Below are 18,339 nucleotides of genomic sequence, written 5' to 3' on the forward strand. Positions count from 1 at the left end.
AAAGTCCTATGAGACTTAGGTGTAATTAATTTTTCTTGTGAAAGGACCTAAATACCCTTCAACTCAACTCCTTTAACTGAAGTTGACCGACAACATGTGACTGTTGACCAGTCAATGTTGTCCAATAAATTTTTTTGAAAGATATTTTTTATTGATGTATCTATATTTTAATATCTACAAATCAAACATTTAAAATTTATAAGTGAATTGCTTTGAGAAACGAAGTGGAATGCTGGAATAACCTAGATCGTACTTCTTGTTATCATCAATTTCAGGAGCAGCCGACCAAAGCCGCGATCGTTGAATTTGCAGGTTAATTTCATCATCATCACCACCTTTGGAACTCTAGTAAACATGGATCGATCATTATAATAAGCTACTTTTGAGATTCTACATGGATTTAGATGTAAGAACTCAATACAGATTTCAAAAAAATTATATACTTAACCTTATATACATAAAAACTAAAGTATTTATTTCTAATTGAATCTGGATGTTTTATAAAATATTTATCCCATAACAAATTCTTGATATTAATATTCTTAATACATTAAAATCCAATTATTTTAATTTAATTGAATAAAATATATTAAACATACAAAACTAAATATATAAGTCTTGTCTTAAACACTTCAGAGCTCCTAGGGAATAATGATCTCACCACAAGTTGAATTATCTTTGATATATTTGTCTCATTAATTTACTCATTTGGTCTTTATCCACTAAAGGCATCTTTACCTACTACGTACATTTGACATTTGTATAGAAAGTTTAACGGAATCCTATTACTGTGTACTCCTGTCGGTTCCCTTGTTTTATTAATCTAACATTTTAAATTAAAATATGATTACAATCGTGTGAAAATTAGATTGGTTATTATTGAATGTGTTAACACATTATTAGTTCGTAATTTCATAATTTGTTCTCGAAGCCCAAAGAAAGTCATTCTGAGAAACCAAAAAGCAGTAAATAATGATTATCCAAGTCAGGCCAATCAATGCTTATCTAAGTCAGGGAGGCGATAATTATACTCATCTGATTCTATTTATAAATCACTTCCAACATATTTTATCAATATTAAGAAAAAACTTTAAAATTTATTAACTCTGTCTTAAAATTGAATAAGTTTTCAACTTTACCTTTATTAAATATACACACTTCAATAATATATTTTCTCTCTCTAACAGTTAATGGAGAGTAAAAAAATTTATAATAAAAATTTAATGACATAACTTATAAATAAGATTAAAAAAATTCTTCTCTCTGTCTGCCATATAAATAAAACCAGAGAGAGTACTGTGAATTCACTAATGCAAAAACTTTCCGAGTATTTATGTCTAAATTAAATTAAAGCAGGTAGATCTTTGATATATTATTTATTTTATAATAAACTCTGTTATTATTAATATATTAAAACTCACTTATCTTGATATGATTAGATAAAATTATATTGACTATAAAACTAAGTACCTATGCCATTCCCAAATTTAAAAGTTACATATATATTTTTAAAATAATTTTAAGAACATATTCCTTCCTTATCATAATATAAATTGCTTTCTAGAAGTATTTCTTGATCCAAAATATAAGACATTGGATAAAGTTTATATTTTTTTCATTTATATCCTTACTTTTTTTAATTTAATTATCTTTAAATACTTCATATTTAAAGATCATGCATGTGTTATTAAGAATTCTTGAAAGGGTATAAGTGAAAAAATATGAATATTTTTAAAAAATTAAGGTTTAAGCTAACATTTTTTGTAAACCATAAACTAGTTAATAATGACATATATATTGTGATTTGGAGGGAGTAACTATTATTTCTTAGCAAGTGTGAAGATGGTTAAGTTTGCATCAATATATTCCCTAATTCTCCTCCAGTCGAGTTATAAACAGTGCTGACAGACTCATTTTACTGCAACAATGGACAGTGCCAACTCAATTTCGCCGAATGGCTCAATTTAAGCTACTTTCTCCCAACTTAACCACCTATTTCATGATTAGCCTTTAGTTAATTGATAAATCCACCTAATACCCACTGGTTAATAGTAGGCATCGTGAGTTTTTGCCCATTTGTCCGTAAATTAAAAGAGTTAATTTTTACTTTTCTCTAGGTCTACACATTAGACTATTCAATCTAAATTAAGGAGTTTTGACTTTTCTCCCTTGCGAGATTAGAGTACCTTTAAGTTCCCTCAGCCTCTCTAGGATGCCTGCAATCGTTTAATGCATAGGTTAGAAGCTCTCACCCTTTCATTTTGGCCCTAGATCAAGATATCTTCTACTCTGGGTCATTTATTTCGGTCCTGATGAGAACAGTGCTCCCCCATGGCTTCAAAACGCACAACGTGAATGAACGACTTTACTTCACCAGCACCGGTGGAACAACTTTGTCGCTTTGAATTCAATGAGAGGCAATGTTCGTTCCATTTGCGTGCACTGTGCAAATGAAAAAGTGCTTGAAGTTGTTGAGCCAAAATTTCTCAAATGCCATCAATCTCCTCTTGATTATAGGGGTCCAAGCTATCAAAAATTTAAAGAATAAAATCAATTAAAATAATATTAGTTAAGTGCAAGAATTTAAACTGAAAATACAAAGCCAAATAAATACCTTGTGCAATTTTGCACATAAGTTTTCATATAATCGATGTTAAAGGTTTAACTGATAATTATAAGTTTGCCACTGCCTTTTTTTTTTACAATGGATTTTTTTATAACTAATGTTAAAAGGCGATATAAATTCTTATTTTTACAATAGTGAGGAAAATGATGTGGCAGACAGCTAAGCTTTATTAAATTAAAATAATCTCCATTATAGTCAACAAACAGTCAACTCTTAGTGCTAGTTAAATTTGGGCAACATTGTCATGGTTTTAAAAGATTAGGGACAACATTGCTCTTTTCGTCAGTTTAAAATACCAAACGCCCCATGCGTGATACTTCGAGAGCAAATTTGCATGTTAACCCAAGATTAGAATGGAAGAATTAACATGTTGATTTAAATTTTTAAAAAAATAATTATGGAATGTATATGTTTTAAAGTAGGAAAAATTATAGTTTAACACTTCAATTAGAGTCATAAAATGCCTATACTTTAAAATTTTTAATGATTAATATGTTTTTTTAATTCATCGTTATCTTAAATGTAAAATTTGGAAATTTGAATTAAAAAACAAAAAAATGACTTTATATCCTAAAAATTGTTCATAACAATTAGCTTTCGTTCAAAATTCAAAAGAAATAGATTGATTAAATATGTATAAAATTATCAAGATTTTCAGGGCTAAAAAATACTTTTAAGAGTGCCCATTTAAAAGCGCTTATATGTAAAATAAAAGGAGGAATATTTCAAGCACTTTTATATTAAATCGCCCTGAAATATTGGACATATTGGAGCACTTTTTGAACAATTACTCCTATATGTTCACTTGAAATCATTTTTAAAAATATTTAATCTATCGGAGCACTTACATCGAAAGTGCTCCAATAGGTGTTAATAAGGAAAGAATACCTATTTAATAAAGGGTTAAGGGTTATTTTTGTCCTTTAATTTTACCTGAAAAGTCACTAGGAATCCTAAACTAAACCATGAGTCAATTTTATCCTTCAACATTAAAGATTCCTCTTTCATTGTCCTGACATTAAAAACACTTGATGTCCGTTAGTCATCATGGGTCCCACTATTTTTTAAAATATTTCTTATCTAGTTAAGAGTCATTTTTATCTCTCAACTTTTATTCAAAAATGGGCACCCTTAACTAAAATATTTTATAATAAAAAATATTAAAAAATGTAACATGAACCCCATTAATAGTCAACTAATAGTGAGAAAATGATAGTGTCATGAGGGAAGGAATCTTTAAAATTGAGAGACAGAATTAACCTATAATTGAGTTCATGATCCCTAATGACTTTTCTCAAGTAAAATTGATGGGCAAAAATGACCCTTCATTCTTTAATAAATTTAGTCTATAGAAGCACTTTAATAGAAGTGATCCATAGGCTTAACCTATAGGAGCACTCTTTCCAAAAGCACTCCTTAAGGTTGTGCAAGATGCCTGAAAGCCCAAAATGCCTTACCTGGCCCGATGGTTTTTTGTCTTGTCCATGGCCAAAAAAAAGCTACCGGAAAAGAAATAGGCATGGTCAAGCTACGCTTGAACCACAGGTTAGGTAGGGTTTAAGGTTGGGTAGTCCATCCAGTCGACCCTACTTGACTTGAGCTATATATATTATGTTTTTAAAAAATATAAAATGATGTCGTTTTGTTAGCTAGCAACACAAGTGGCAAATTGAAATGAAATGAAACCCTAGGTTCTACCTAGTCCTTACTTTCTTCGCCTATTCTTAGCTGTCTCCCTCTTCTCTCGTCTCTTCTCCTTAGCTCACATCGCAGTCCACAGCCTTACACTCATAGTCCAGTCACTCTTTCACCACGCAGGACTCGGCGGCGTTGTTCCTCCTTCCATCTCAGCACCTCTCTTTAATGACTCTTTCCATCGTGAGTGAGAGCTTCACCTATTTTGACAACTCAATCTCACGATCTCAAACTTGCAATGAGCTTCAGAGCTTAGGTTTGCTTGGGTTGGTCTCTGCAAAGCTTGGATTGGTTTCTTTGTATCTCAGGTAAGCAATCTTCAATCTTTGCTTTGCCTATTCTCTTCTCTTTCACTCTCTTAGATCTTTAACAACATTGATGAATGACAAGTAGATACAATGAGTCTATCGTAAGTATTTTTGATCTTTATTTGTGGCTCCATGATTTCAGGTGTTTAGTGTTGTTAGAGTTTTTGTTCTTAATCTTCAGTAACCTCTATGCTAAAAGAAGTGTTTTCTCTTAATTACAAGGGTGTAATGTTGGCCTAGAAATAAAGTGTTTGTCCTTAAAGGAATTTAATGCTCATTTGGAATTTTGTGTGATAGTCAAATTCATGCAACAAGCGGGGGATCTACTTTCTTTTCTTTTTCTTTTTTCTTTTTAATACAATCGGGGCCAAAGCCCTAAAGCCCATCTCATCCCTGTACAACAAGCGGCATAAACCCTCAGGAGGATCTACTAATAGTTGGATGACATTGGTTTGTAAATAAGTCCCTAAAATTTGGCTCAGTTGCACAAATTCCCCAATGCCATAGAAACCAAGTAGTTACAGCAAACACTACTCTCCAATCCCCATTTTCCCCTTGTTTTCTCTGTAAATTCTGCAGAACAATCTTTTATAGGCAACGCAAAAAAGTGAGCCACCACACTCTTGCATTTCAGACCCTTCCATCTCAAACATACAGGCGAAGCATTAAGTATTATATTCCTTCAAACAGCAGTCAACAAATTAAATTTCTCTCTATGTATGCGTTCACGTGGATACAAATTTCAAATCAACAGTCAATATTATATTGCCATTTTTGTTGGCGCATCATTATTTTAGACTGGGAAACAAAAGGCTCGTGACCAGCTTTGATTCCATCAACCGACCTTTTTCATGGAGGATTTCAATCTCAACTCATCATCAATTATAAAAAAGGGAAAATCGCACATAAGGTTCCAAAATGGAAAAAAAATCATATCTACAGAGTTAATATATTTTGAATTTTTTATTTTTTTTTCTGCTCTTTAGTCATACAAACTATATATAATAAATAATGGACAATATGTTACTCAAGTATGAACCTTGTCATGTTCTTTACAGATATTATGTGGTACATAAATCTACAAAACTTGTATATTATTATTGTTGAATTTAACCACACGGACTATGTATAATAAATGAATATTGTATTGTTTACTTATGGATCTTGTCACATTCTTTATTAACATTGTATTGTACATATACTTAAGAAACGTATACATTATTGTTTAACTTAATCACATAGATTATGTATAATAAATGGACATTATGTTGCTTAAGTGTGGACCTTGTCATGTTTTTAACAGATATTGTGTTGTACATACACTTAAAAAATTTATACATTTAGAGCAAATATATCTTTTCACAAAGAAACAAATTTGCACTTTGGGTCTATGGAACTACATAAACATTTCAAAATATATTGGACCTTTGGTGCGATTGTCCCAAAAAAGAAAAATCACAGATAGGCTCTTCTCTTGGGAGTGGGGTGACAAGAACCTCAACGTATACGTTATTCCAAAATTACCACCACAATTTCTCAAAGGAATTCAACAATCATCCATTTTCATTGTCGTCTCCTCCAAAAACTACGCATCTTCACGGACCATGACACATTGTTTTCCCAGTTGTCTACATTAATGTAGAATCATATAAAGCACAATACGTCTGAATGACTCCTACCAATTGAAAAGCTAAGCGGCCTTTTCGCTGAACATGAACAAATTAAAGGTTCTCAGCAATTTATTACACCTGATACATTTAGCAATGAATTAATTTTTTTTTTTTTTGGCCAAGAGCAATGGATTAAGTTTCAAACCATCAAAATATAAGATTGGTTATATGCATTAAATCATAACAATATGCACCAAAACCACCGGTTACAGCTCAGCTTCTGTACCACGACATCATCTTTTCCAGTGCCAATGCTTGTCCTAATAAAAAATAAATAAAACAAATCGTCAAGAATTAATTATCAAAAGGGGCATGCTAGCTGGTGTCTTGTCTCTGTCAACTTTTTACCTACTTCATCACAATCACTAGATCACAAAGCTTAATGGAGTAACCCAACAGTCAACAGAAGAAAAGGTATAATAAATCAACAGAATTTTTAATTTAATTTTTTATCAAAGGCGCACCCACTGTCTTAGAAATTAGAAACCCATCTTCATATCATCATGATCTCTTTCGGGCTTTTACAATAGTAATTCGCAAAGAAATTAAAAGATCTTCAACAGCTCAGTGAGCAACAGTGACTCAAGGTTGCTGATCATCAACCCCGAAAGGCTTTCAGACACATGGAGTATTTTATTAGTGGATCATCATCATCATCATCATCATCTTCAAGGCCGATCCATGTTTATCTGAGTTTCAAAGGAGACAATGAAACTTGCAGTTTCACAGATAGGCTCTGGGCTGCTCTTGAAAGCAACGATTTGAATACCTTTTGGGATGGCAAGAAGCTTGAACCGAGTGATACCATCTTTCTTCCACATCATTTTCTTAAAGCAATTCGACAATCCAACATTTCCATTGTGGTCTTCTCCAAAACTTATGCTTCTTCCGTATGGTGCCTTGAAGAACTCTTTGAGATCGCTTCACGCATTCATAAACCACGATACACTGTTTTCCCAATTTTCTATGGTGTTGATCCATCAGAGGTACAAAACCAGAGTAATGTTTCCAAAATAGCTTTTGCTGAACATGAACAAAGATTTGTAGCACATTTACACAAGGTACAAAGTTGGAGGTTGGCAATGAAACGAGTGGCCAACCTCTCTGGCTGGGATGTACCATCCGAGTAAGTAATTTACTCTCGATTTTTTCTATATCATAACTTTCATATCTCTCCGTAGGCAAATTATAGAGATCTTCTCATAAATGTTGATCAATTAGTAAAAAAGATCGTCGACTATGTGATTAATTTGGTGCTTTTATTGTTTTAATTCCCATATTCAGCTCAGGGCCACAAGTTATTGATGACATGGTTAGAGAGGTCAAGAGAAAAATGCGTGAATTAATTTATGCTGATGTTGACCTAGTAGGGATACAATCTCAAGTGAAAGAAGTAGAAAAACTTCTAGACTTGGGTACAAATGACTCAGTTCGAGTTGTGGGCATCTGTGGTATGGGTGGAATAGGGAAGACAACTCTTGCCAGAGTTCTCTATGATAAGATCTCTCACTTTTTTGATGCTTCTCATTTCTTAGTTTATGGAGATGAATTTGATATGAGCTCGACTCTAGTGCATGGCAAGAACATTCTTTTAGTTCTTGATGATGATTTTGCTATTTATGAAGTTCAAATACCACTAATTCTGGCTATAAAAGCTAGCTTGTTAGGTGGAGGGAGTAGAATCATCATAACAACGAGAGATGAAAGACTCCTTCATGTGTTTGAGGGGCACAAAATTTATAGGGTTAAACTATTAACTCAAGATGAAGCTCTTCAATTATTTTGTAAAAAAGCTTTCAAATGTTATTTTCCAATGAGGGGTTACGAAGAGAAAATAAATTATGTGCTAAAATATGCCAATGGTCTTCCATTAGCAATTGTCGAATGGACTCATACTTGTATAATAGGAGACCTTCAACATGGGACATGATTGACCTCGAAAAGGTTGTTAACTTCATAATTATGAAGGTCCTAAAAAGAAGCTTTGATGAACTAAAATCCATATGGAAGGAAGCATTTTTAGACATAGCATGTTTCTTCATAGGGAAGGAGATTAAATTTGTAGAAGGAATTTTACAGTCTTGTGGTTTTCTTGGGGTTCAACTTTTGGTTGAAAAATCACTCATCACCATTATAGATCAAAAAATACAAATGCACAGTTTGCTTCAAAAAATGGGAAGAGATATTGTTCGGCATGAATTCCCTTCTAAGCCAGAAGAGTGGAGCAGATTATGGAACTTTGATGACATTTATAGTGTTATGCACAATGACACGGTAAGTTTTGCCAGTACATTTTTTGGTTGAAAGATTAACATTATAATGTAATAAAATTGAAGTAATCTCACTTTGCGTCAATTTTATATAAATGTATCTGTTCACAGGCTACTTTTAAAGTTGAAGCTATAGTCTTGGATCTAGAAGATTCACAACAGAGTCGGCTAAGGGTCGAAAGTTTATCACAAATGAGAAATCTTAGACTGCTCATATTTTGTAACATGAAATTTTCTGAGAGTCCTAAAGCATCTTTCAAATCGACTCCGATATATTTCATGGCACCAGTATCCTTTCCCTTCTGTACCATCAAGTTTTGATCCATTTTCTCTCAGGGAATTGATTTTGCCTGATAGCTGCATCACAAGCATATGGGATATTGAAGAAAAGGTATACTTCGTAACTCCATCACAAGTAAATGGAAACTACCTATCTATAAGCAATAATAAAAATGTTTTTGCTAACTGATAAAATATATGATTTCTATTTAATACATGACAAGCTGTTATATACTTCTATTTTTGTTTATCCATGTATATATTCTTTCCGGTCCTAATATAGGGCAGAGTTTAAAAGCCCTATTTGGTCTTCAATATAAGGAAAAAATGTAGTAGTTAACTTTATCGTGATATTATCCCCTCCTTAATTGCACCAAGTTATAATTGATAGACACACTTCTTGCATCGTTTTCAGGTATCAGCCCCCTCACACTGGAGACGAGAAAAGGTAATGTTAACTGCACCATGTGCATCGTTCGTCTAACTCGCATACATTGTATATTTAATTAATTGTCAAGGACACTTTTTTCATTCACAGATTTTCAATTGCTTGACAAACATGAATATTTGTGGCTCCAAAGATTTAACCAAGATGCCAAATTTTAAAGGATTTCCACAACTTGAGAAGCTAGATCTTGAAGGATGCACGAAATTGTCACAGCTAGATCCATCTGTTGCTGATCTTTTAGAGCTTAAATTCTTAAATTTGAGAAATTGTACTAATCTTGATAGCATTCCCAATAAGTTATTTTCACTACCTTCTTTAGAAATTCTAAATTTAGCTTGTTGCTCCAAGTTGGCTGATTGTCTTGACTTTTCTTCTCTTGTGGATGTTGGTGAAAGAGACTATTCAGGAATCATTTCCTCAGAAGAGACAAAAGCTATGTAGAAACAAATCTATTTAAGTGCACTATATGGTACTCAGAAATGTTTGTATCAGTAATCAATCAAGTTTGTTTTTCATAGATCTGATCCTCTGCTCCCTCATACTTGCTTAACTCCTTCCATTTAATTTGTTTATTAATACCATATATAATTAACTTTCTTACTGTTGAATGTTTCGACGAGCATCCTCTATATAATGTTGTACACACAAAAGAGAGTAATTGAGTGTTTGTTGGTCAAAAATTTGAAAGATTACAGTTTATTGACATTAACAACTAATGATTCAAAATTTTGATATCTTAGAACACTCATAGTTCCAATATTGATTAATTCACTACGCAAAGTGTCCAGCTCAGTCTACTTCAATTTGGTTTGGAAATTTTTTTTATTGCATTTCTTATGTAGTTATATCTAATTGTCTATGCTCTTGTCCCCCAATAGGGACGTAAAAGGCCCTCTAAAAATGACTTTATAAGATGCTCCCTAACTTGAAAATCTTGAATCTTCTTGGCTCTCCAAAAATTTAGTTATGATTTTGGAAGTGTAGATCTTAAAGGATGTGCTGGATTATTGGAACTCCATCCCTTAATTGCTGAAATATCAAAGCTCAAATTCTTAAATTTGCTGGGAAACTACATATTTCTACAGTTTCAGTAATTGAGGGATGGATTGACGACGAACCTTTTTTCCCCCTTCACTTTTTCAAGTTTTTTCATTCTCTCTCTCTCTCTTCCCAGATTATCTTCCCCGCTTCTCTTTTATTTAATATTAAAATTTTAGTTGATAAATGTAATGAGTCTCGTGAGGATTTTTACAAGTTGAGTGACATTTATAAGTGTGAAAGGTGCTTACATTTAGTATCCATTGAATTTCAATAAGAAGATACTTATAAATAATAAAAATTCTTATCTTAAAAACCGAGTTAAAATAATTGAAACTCAATCTGAAAACTGAATCTTACAAGGCTGCACACAATTACGGGAATGGGGAAAATGGCTCGTCATCATTTAAATTATGCTTGTTGTTCTCTCTCTTCTCTCTCTCTCTCTCTCTCTCTCTCTATATATATATATATATATATTAATTTAGTTTGGTTCTGTAATGTGAATAGGAAAAGTGACAATAAAATTCTTTCAAATTATATAAATGATAATTTAATCTCTTAAAATGCCATAATACCAATAAACTCCCTAGAAACCTCTTTGTTAATAACTTTTTTAGAAAAAAGATCATTTTACCTTTATTGACAAATTACAATTTCTTGTCCAATTTTTGCAATTCACAGAATAAAAGTTGTGATTCCTTAATAAAAGTTGTGATTGGGTCATGTTATTTTCAATAAGGGTAAAATGGTCTTTTTTTTAAAAAAAAGTTATTCACAAAGAGGTCTCTTAATGACTTCATTGATATTATAATATTTTGAGAGATTAAATTATCATATATATAATTTAAAAAAATTTTATTGTTATTTTTTGATATAAATATCTGTACATATGTTTACATTATGTTACAGTGAGAACTGTGTATTGACGCCAAGTCCAAGAAACGCGTGGAATATCTAATCTGAAGTAACAAAGAGAATTAAATATATTCACCCACACGAGAACAGTAATTTAGCAAAAGCTGGCAACAAGTTGATAATATAATTAATCTCAAGTTCCGTACCTCACATTTTCATGTTTTAATTCAATTAATTCCACTGACCTATTACTTAATAAATGAAACTAAGAATACTAGAAGGTTTCAAGGTGGGGACTGGTGGGACTTGTTTCTCCTCTTAAATTAATCAAAACTTAGTTCATTTGGATCAAGGTTTTTATTTTGACCAAACATTTGGATCAAAGTTGAATCCATGGTTTTAAAATTAATAGGGTAAAACGCCTCTAAATTATAAAAAAGGACCAAAAAATTTTGTTGGTCCTTTTTTGGTAATTTCGAGGTCTTTTTTTTATCATTTTTTGATCAATTAACGATCAAAATTAACTTTTGTTAACGATAGAGACTAAATTATATTGTTTTTAAAAATTGAAAGAAAACAATACTAAAAATAAATTTAAGGTTTCAAATGCTCTTGGACTTATAGTTTAGAGATTCATTTTCTCTTTTAACCAAAATAATAATGTGAGATCTCATGTTATAATAGATTATTGCTTATCATTAAAAAAAATGAAAGATTTTAAATTTTGATGGATACTTGATAATATGGGATATTGTCACACCCCGGTATTAGAATTTGAGATAAATTCACATTTTATAAGCCTTAATTAACCAATGATTAAACTAAATTATCGATATATAATTTATTTAGTTCGTAAAGTATTAAATATTTTCTAAAAATTTTGATAGAGTCTTCTCTATAATTTGGACCTTTTGAAATTTTTACAATAGCAAACCTATCAGCCAATCTAGCCAAGGAGACTACCTCTAGAGGTGTCAATTAGGGCCGGCCCTTCAAGGGCCAGGGCCTAAACGGGCTAGCCCTTTTAAGCCCAATTACATCTCAGGGCTCTATTTTTACTAGCCCGGCCTTGACCCTCAGGGCTGAAGGGCCGGCCCTCAGGGCCTCAGCCCTATTTATTTTTTTTAATTTTTCAATTTAAAAATTTAAAAAAACATATTTAAAATCCTAACAGTTATTACACATCACATTAAGTCTAAAAAAATAAAATAAAATCAATTCACATAACAAAAATTTTAAGTTTGATAAAAAAAATAACATCCCAAAATCAACTCCGATATCAATTACATGTTGATAGCATCATTAGCTAAATCTTGATGATTTTCATCATCATCAACATCAATATGATTTGATCATTGTCCTTGTGGATCCTCATCAATGACAAATAAGTTAAGCTTTTCATATCTTCCTTTTTCATCCTCATTATTTGCAATAAATAATAAACCAAAATCATAATTTCAAGTTATTAAAAGAATGCAAAAATATTCAAAGTAAGCAAATAATAATGTGCGTGTCTATTGTCTGAACTAGAGAGTGAGTGCTGAGCTTGAGTGATGTGGTGTCTTCTTTTTATATATATATTTTTATGTTTTTTTAAATGTATTAGGGCTTAAAAAGGCTGGCCTTGACCCTAACCCTTTGTTTGGATGGGAAGAAAAGTTGAATGGAAAGAAAATGAGAGGAAAGAAAATGGAGAGAAGAGAAAATTGGAAAGAAAATATTATCACTCCTTTTGTTTGGATGGACAAGAGAAAATAGGGAGGAAAGAAAATGATCAGATATAATAATAACTATAATGCCCTTATATCAAAATATATCATGTTTCATGTAATTATATTTGTGAAAATAAATTGAAAGCAGAAATTATATTAAAATTAACATAATCAAATTAATTTAAAATCAAATTATTTGTTAAAAATATATTTTTATATTATATTTTAAAATCAAATAATTAAAATTAAATTAATGTAATTCTAGACACTTGATCTAGCCAATGGCTAAATTATTTAATTAAATAGTTAAATTTATGTAATTCATAACTATACAAGTTAAAAATTATAAACCAAACTATTTAATTAAAATTAAATTAATGTAATTAAGTAGTCTCTTGAGAGTCAGAGCGCAAAATAAATAAGAGAGAGAGAGAGAGGGTAGACAGTGGAAAAAAATTTTACTCCCAAAATCTCTTCACTTTTGGAGAGAAAAGTTGGAAGAAAAAAACAGTGGGTCCCACACCTTATTTTCCTCCCACTTTTTCTTTCCTCTCATTTTTTCTTCCCTATCCAAACAAGGAAAAATCTGTTTTCTCTCCATGTTTTCTTTCCCCCCATATTTTCTTCCTAACCAAACAGAGCATAAAGGGCCGACCCTTTTATTTTCGGGCTTTACCTTTTTAAAGACCGAAGTAACGGCCTGGCCCTCAATTTTTTCAGGCTTAAAAGGACCGGCCTTATGGGCTTGACCCTAATTGACAGCTCTACTACCTCTACACTAGCAAAATAATACTACAATCTAACTATGATATACGAGGAGTATGAATTACTATTGTACAATATAATACATAATTATATCAAAATAAATGCTTAATGTGTGTTTCCATATTCCAAAAAGCAGTACTACCCCTCAATAATCAATAAGAGGCACAAGGTCAGCTCCAACATCTAAGATCAAATAATTTTTTTTGGTAAATAGAATCCCAATTTACAGTTAAAGGAAATAATGGAAAGCAATCAATGAGCCAATTATAAATTGACTAAAATAATCAATTGAAAATAATATAAACCTTGAATACATAAATACAAATGAAATAATTAAAATTTTAAATTATTAAATTTCTTCACACACTTAAACTGTCACGTCCCAAAAAATGAGAGTGACCGGCACGGAATGTGAATCATATCACACATCCCTTAAGCCCTAAAACGAATTCTTCATATTACTAAAACATAATTATGTTTATATTAAATTATAACATGCATGATCATTTTCATAAAAGCTTTCTTATTCTTGTAGAAATTTCAGCAGAACTTCCCTCGTAAATAGGACCATCCCGAAAATTTTACAACAAAACGTTCAATCAAAAAAATCACAATAACCAGGAGCTTTGCTCCTTCCAGTCAATAAACAAAGTATATAACAAAATAAGAACCCTGACTATAGTCTATGTGGAGCACCTAATTATATTTTTCATAATATGATACATAAATTTCATATTTGTATCAATAGAAGATATTTACCAAAGAAATCTACACATAATTCAGCAAAAGAAGTCCTTCAGTGATCAGCAGGACGTACAGCCTTAGCTACGCTATCTGAGACCAAAAATAACTTTCTAGTGAATAACGTCCCAACCATAATTTTTTTAAAAAAATCAAAATTAATAGCTACAACATTTATATAAATTAAAGAAAGACAATTCAATATAAACAAATTTTGTAAACTTGGAATAAAAGTTCTGTATAACTTCAACATCAATAAACTTTAAATTTATAATGACAAAACAACCTTAACATTGGATCTTGACAAGTCAAAACGATGAAATAAATAAATAAGAACAACAATATTTACCAATTTAAAACCATTGAATATAAAATCACCAATTAATTGAAAATACATATTTTTGGGGATTTATCAGAACAATTCACAAACGTGGACACACAGTCCACGATAGTAAATATCCAAACGCGGCTTATGCCACAAAGACAAACGTGGACACACAGTCCACGAAGGTAAGTAACCAAACGCAACCGAAGCTACGAAACAAACGTGGACACACAATCCACGAGGGTAAGTAACCAAACGCAGCCGAAGCTACGAAACAAACGTGGACACACAATCCACGAGGGTAAGTAACCAAACGCAGCCGAAGCTACGAAACAAACGTGAGTACAATGCTCACGAATAATCATCCCTCCGTTCCACGTGCGTTGGCCATCGCACGGGGCTAGCACCTCCTATAAACACCCTGCTAGCTAGGTGTACCATGGCGCGCCAAGGGCTAACGGAACTGCCGTTAGCAACCAGTGTTCCGTATAAAGTCCCCTTCTTTAAAATCATCTTCAAACATGCGAGAAAATCATCACTTTCAAGATACAGTTCTCATTCTCAAAATCAAACTCGCATGAATACTTTTAAGCATTGAAACTTTCCAGAATAAAATTTCATATCCAACGCTCATGCTTGCCTTTATCAAATAATCAAAAAATTTCAAAGTTGAACTCACAAGAATCATTCTCTGTATCAATCCAATATTTGATAAAATAAAAATCTCACAATCAAAGTCCAAACTTGATTTAATTGATCAAATAATATTTCAAATTTGGTAAAGCTAATTTCTCAAAATAAAGCAATGTTAATCAATAAATATCCAATAATCGCATTAATGCTATTAAAATGATTTTTAAAAAAATGTAATATTTTATTAAAGAAAATTTTAATTGAAAAAAATCAGTTGGGACGCTATCCACTTACCTGTAAAGTTTTCAAGTGCATAACTTACTTCCAAACTAGTACTGAAGGTCAATGCTTTGTCCTAAAATTCCTAATATTCAAATAGTATCATTGTTACTTCACCAATCATGCTTTACTACCCAAAATATTTAAATCCAAAATAATTTAAAGAAATAAAAGAAAGAAAACTTTCACTTTTATCTTTTTTAACATTGCATCAAATATCCCAATGATATCCCAAAAATGAATATTAAATTAGCTCTTAAATTGCAAACTCAAATATCTCTCCCAACAACCTCTAATTTCTTCTTTAACTTTCATCACAAAGAACAAGTGCTTAACATGATTGTTTAATCAATGATGGCATATTTGTCATATATATTTGTCACTTTATTTCAAAATCTTCCTCTTAATGCTCAATCAAGTTCTTTTTCTCATTAACTCCCTTTCCAAAGGTTTTCCTTATATCTATAATTAATCTATTCACCTCCCAACACCCATCAAAGAGAATAATTATCTCCTAATGATAGTTTATTTAATCAACAATATCCCCATCATATATGTATATATATCATACCACTACATAACAAAAATCCCTCTTGGTCATCTTGTCAAACACTTTGTGGCCATTAAACTTCAAATCATTACCAAGCTTCTTCCTATATGGTTCCACTTCCCAAAATTCTCCAACATAAATATATAAATATATCAACTTCTCAAGTTCCATTCCTCATTCCTTTAACAAAATCAATATAAATTTTGACATAGCCCAAACTAAAATTCAGCTTAGTTCCACAACCCCCTTTTTTTTTCCACAAACATGTGCAGCAGAGGAAGAAGGAAAATTCGTAATATTTCAGGACCTCAATCCAAAATCACACGCACATAGCAAAGAGAAGAAAGATCGAAGCTCCTCACCTCAAGTAGCCAACGAAACACAAGCAAGGAAGAAGAAGATAGATTATATGGCTGAACAGGGGAAGAATTTTGGCCACTCAAAATTGAGGAAGACGAAGTCGACTGCAGCGAAGAGGGAAGAAGAAGAACTTGTAGGAAGATCCTCCTACTCTGGCGGATCAAGCTCCTCACGCACCTACCGGAAGTGCACCGTCGACAGTAGAGGAGGCAGAACAAAGAATGAAATAGAAAGAAAATCTTGAAGCACCCACACACAGCAACACGGACAGAACTCATGCACCTGTCGACGGCGAGCTGATCAGCGGAGGAGGAAGAATGGAGAACGTCGGTGACCAGATAGGATCGGAGAAGAGCAGAGGCGGTGATCTCTCTCTGCTTTTTTTTTCTAGATTTCTCTCTCTCTTTCTCGCGTCTGGTGGTTCCCGAAAATGAAATGGAAATGGAAATAAAAAGCTGATCATGGAGAATGATAAAAATTACAACAAAGAGCACAAGGAAAAATTACAATAAAAAGCACAAGGAAAAATTTCAAGCAATGACACAATGAAAATTACAAGAAATGGCACAATTTTTTTTTTTTAACAAAACAAAATTGAACTTTTTCTTAGTAGAATTCGAACTCTGGACCTTTAAAAAAAATATTACTAGCAGGAGTTTCAATAATTAACCACTCTCTATTTACTATAAAACTAATTTAAAATTTAAGATCATTACATAAACATCTTAGGATATATATATATAGATATATTGCTCAATATAAAGTCCATATATAGTAAAAATAGCAGTTTGCTTTCTAAGATCAAATTTAAAGAAAATATTTTCAAAATTCCTTCTTTAGCAGGACTTAATTAGAATGATTAACAAGTGTGAACACATAATCTATAAGGGTAAATAACATAGCTGGCTTGGCAAGAAGCCATGAGAAAGAGGCACAAGCATAAAGCTCACAAATAATGGGCATGGATTATATCCACAAAACTTCATCCTCCAATCCACGTGTGTTGGCCGGCACATAGGGTTAGGGCCTCTAATGCACTATGCTAGTTAAGTGTACCATGACAGGTCAAGGGCTAATAGGACTGTTGTTAACATCTAGCATTTTGAACTCAATCTCCCAAATTAAATCAAGCATGCATGAAGTTAAAATATTCATTTAAAATCATTTCTTTCAAAATATAATATTCAACTATCAAATTTTCTTTTCAATTTTTCTCCATGCTCAAATCACTGTGTTTACTACTATCATATAAATTACAAAATTTAAACCACAAAAAAGCTTAGAATAAATAATTGATTAATAATATACTAGATCCAAATATTCCTTAGTAATAGCATTATTCTTAATGAAAATAAAATAGATTCTGTAATGAACCAATTAATACAAAAGTGAAGTTATAACAATAGGATTAATAAGAATATTTATACAATTTATAAAGGAATAATATAAAAATTTTATAAACACTTTGTAAGAATTTATTTGAGGCACTAATTACTCACCTGGGGGTTTCCAAAATCTCTATAGTCCGATTATGTAATAACCCATAAATTTTTTTTTATAATAATTAGAGATAGAAGCTTGTGTTTCAATGGTAATTATATTAATTCTTAGAAGAAATATAACAATATGGAGTGTTGGTGTAGTGGTATAATTCAAGCAACCTAACCATTAAGTCCCAAGTTCGAATCTGGTTAAGACAAAAGCGGGATTTTATTTTGTTTTTGCTTTTCAAAATTACCAAACTGCCCCTCTTCAATCTGATAAAAAAAAATTCATCCCTTT

The 18,339-nt window shown here is 31.7% G+C and overlaps 2 protein-coding genes across 3 annotated transcripts; one reads left to right on the plus strand and one right to left on the minus strand.

Annotated features, from left to right (window-relative positions):
• Positions 1 to 6,653: 6,653 nt before the first annotated feature.
• LOC129315280 (disease resistance protein L6-like) lies at positions 6,654 to 9,835 on the plus strand. 2 transcript variants are annotated; one of them, XR_008594430.1, is made up of 5 exons: positions 6,654 to 7,425; positions 7,584 to 8,573; positions 8,681 to 8,960; positions 9,264 to 9,296; positions 9,387 to 9,448. XR_008594430.1 is itself a non-coding variant. In XM_054958875.1 (4 exons), exons 1-4 carry the CDS (start codon positions 6,923 to 6,925, stop codon positions 9,735 to 9,737), a joined length of 942 nt encoding a protein of 313 aa, XP_054814850.1. In that variant the 5' UTR covers positions 6,666 to 6,922; the 3' UTR covers positions 9,738 to 9,835. The 2 variants fall into 2 exon arrangements, 1 of the variants encoding a protein (XP_054814850.1); XM_054958875.1 differs by lacking the exon at positions 7,584 to 8,573 and having other exon boundaries at positions 6,666 to 7,425; positions 8,906 to 8,960; positions 9,387 to 9,835.
• Positions 9,836 to 14,127: 4,292 nt separating this feature from the next.
• LOC129316608 (uncharacterized) lies at positions 14,128 to 17,520 on the minus strand. The gene is made up of 4 exons (XM_054961022.1): positions 17,422 to 17,520; positions 16,560 to 17,012; positions 15,663 to 15,723; positions 14,128 to 14,503 (listed from the first exon to the last, which is right to left on the minus strand). The coding sequence occupies exons 1-4, from the start codon at positions 17,518 to 17,520 to the stop codon at positions 14,466 to 14,468; spliced, it is 651 nt and encodes a 216-aa protein (XP_054816997.1). The 3' UTR covers positions 14,128 to 14,465.
• Positions 17,521 to 18,339: the final 819 nt, after the last annotated feature.

This window comes from Prosopis cineraria, unplaced genomic scaffold (assembly GCF_029017545.1).
Source record: "Prosopis cineraria cultivar Desert tree isolate PC_DT_omini unplaced genomic scaffold, ASM2901754v1 PC7, whole genome shotgun sequence".
NCBI classification, from domain to species: domain Eukaryota; kingdom Viridiplantae; phylum Streptophyta; class Magnoliopsida; order Fabales; family Fabaceae; genus Prosopis; species Prosopis cineraria.

Bases quoted from the DNA above. Each gene is read 5' to 3' on its own strand.
- LOC129315280 (XM_054958875.1), top strand. From the start codon at position 6,923: ATGGAGTATTTTATTAGTGGATCATCATCATCATCATCATCATCTTCA. The intron at 7,426-8,905 runs GTAAGTAATTTA...ATTTTCTCTCAG, and splicing joins GGCTGGGATGTACCATCCGA to GGAATTGATTTTGCCTGATA. The intron at 9,297-9,386 runs GTAATGTTAACT...TTTCATTCACAG, and splicing joins CACACTGGAGACGAGAAAAG to ATTTTCAATTGCTTGACAAA.
- LOC129316608 (XM_054961022.1), bottom strand. From the start codon at position 17,520: ATGCCCATTATTTGTGAGCTTTATGCTTGTGCCTCTTTCTCATGGCTT. The intron at 15,724-16,559 runs GTGAGGAGCTTC...TAGGAATTTTAG, and splicing joins TGTTTCGTTGGCTACTTGAG to GACAAAGCATTGACCTTCAG. The intron at 14,504-15,662 runs GTAAGTGGATAG...TTTTGGTCTCAG, and splicing joins TGCACTTGAAAACTTTACAG to ATAGCGTAGCTAAGGCTGTA.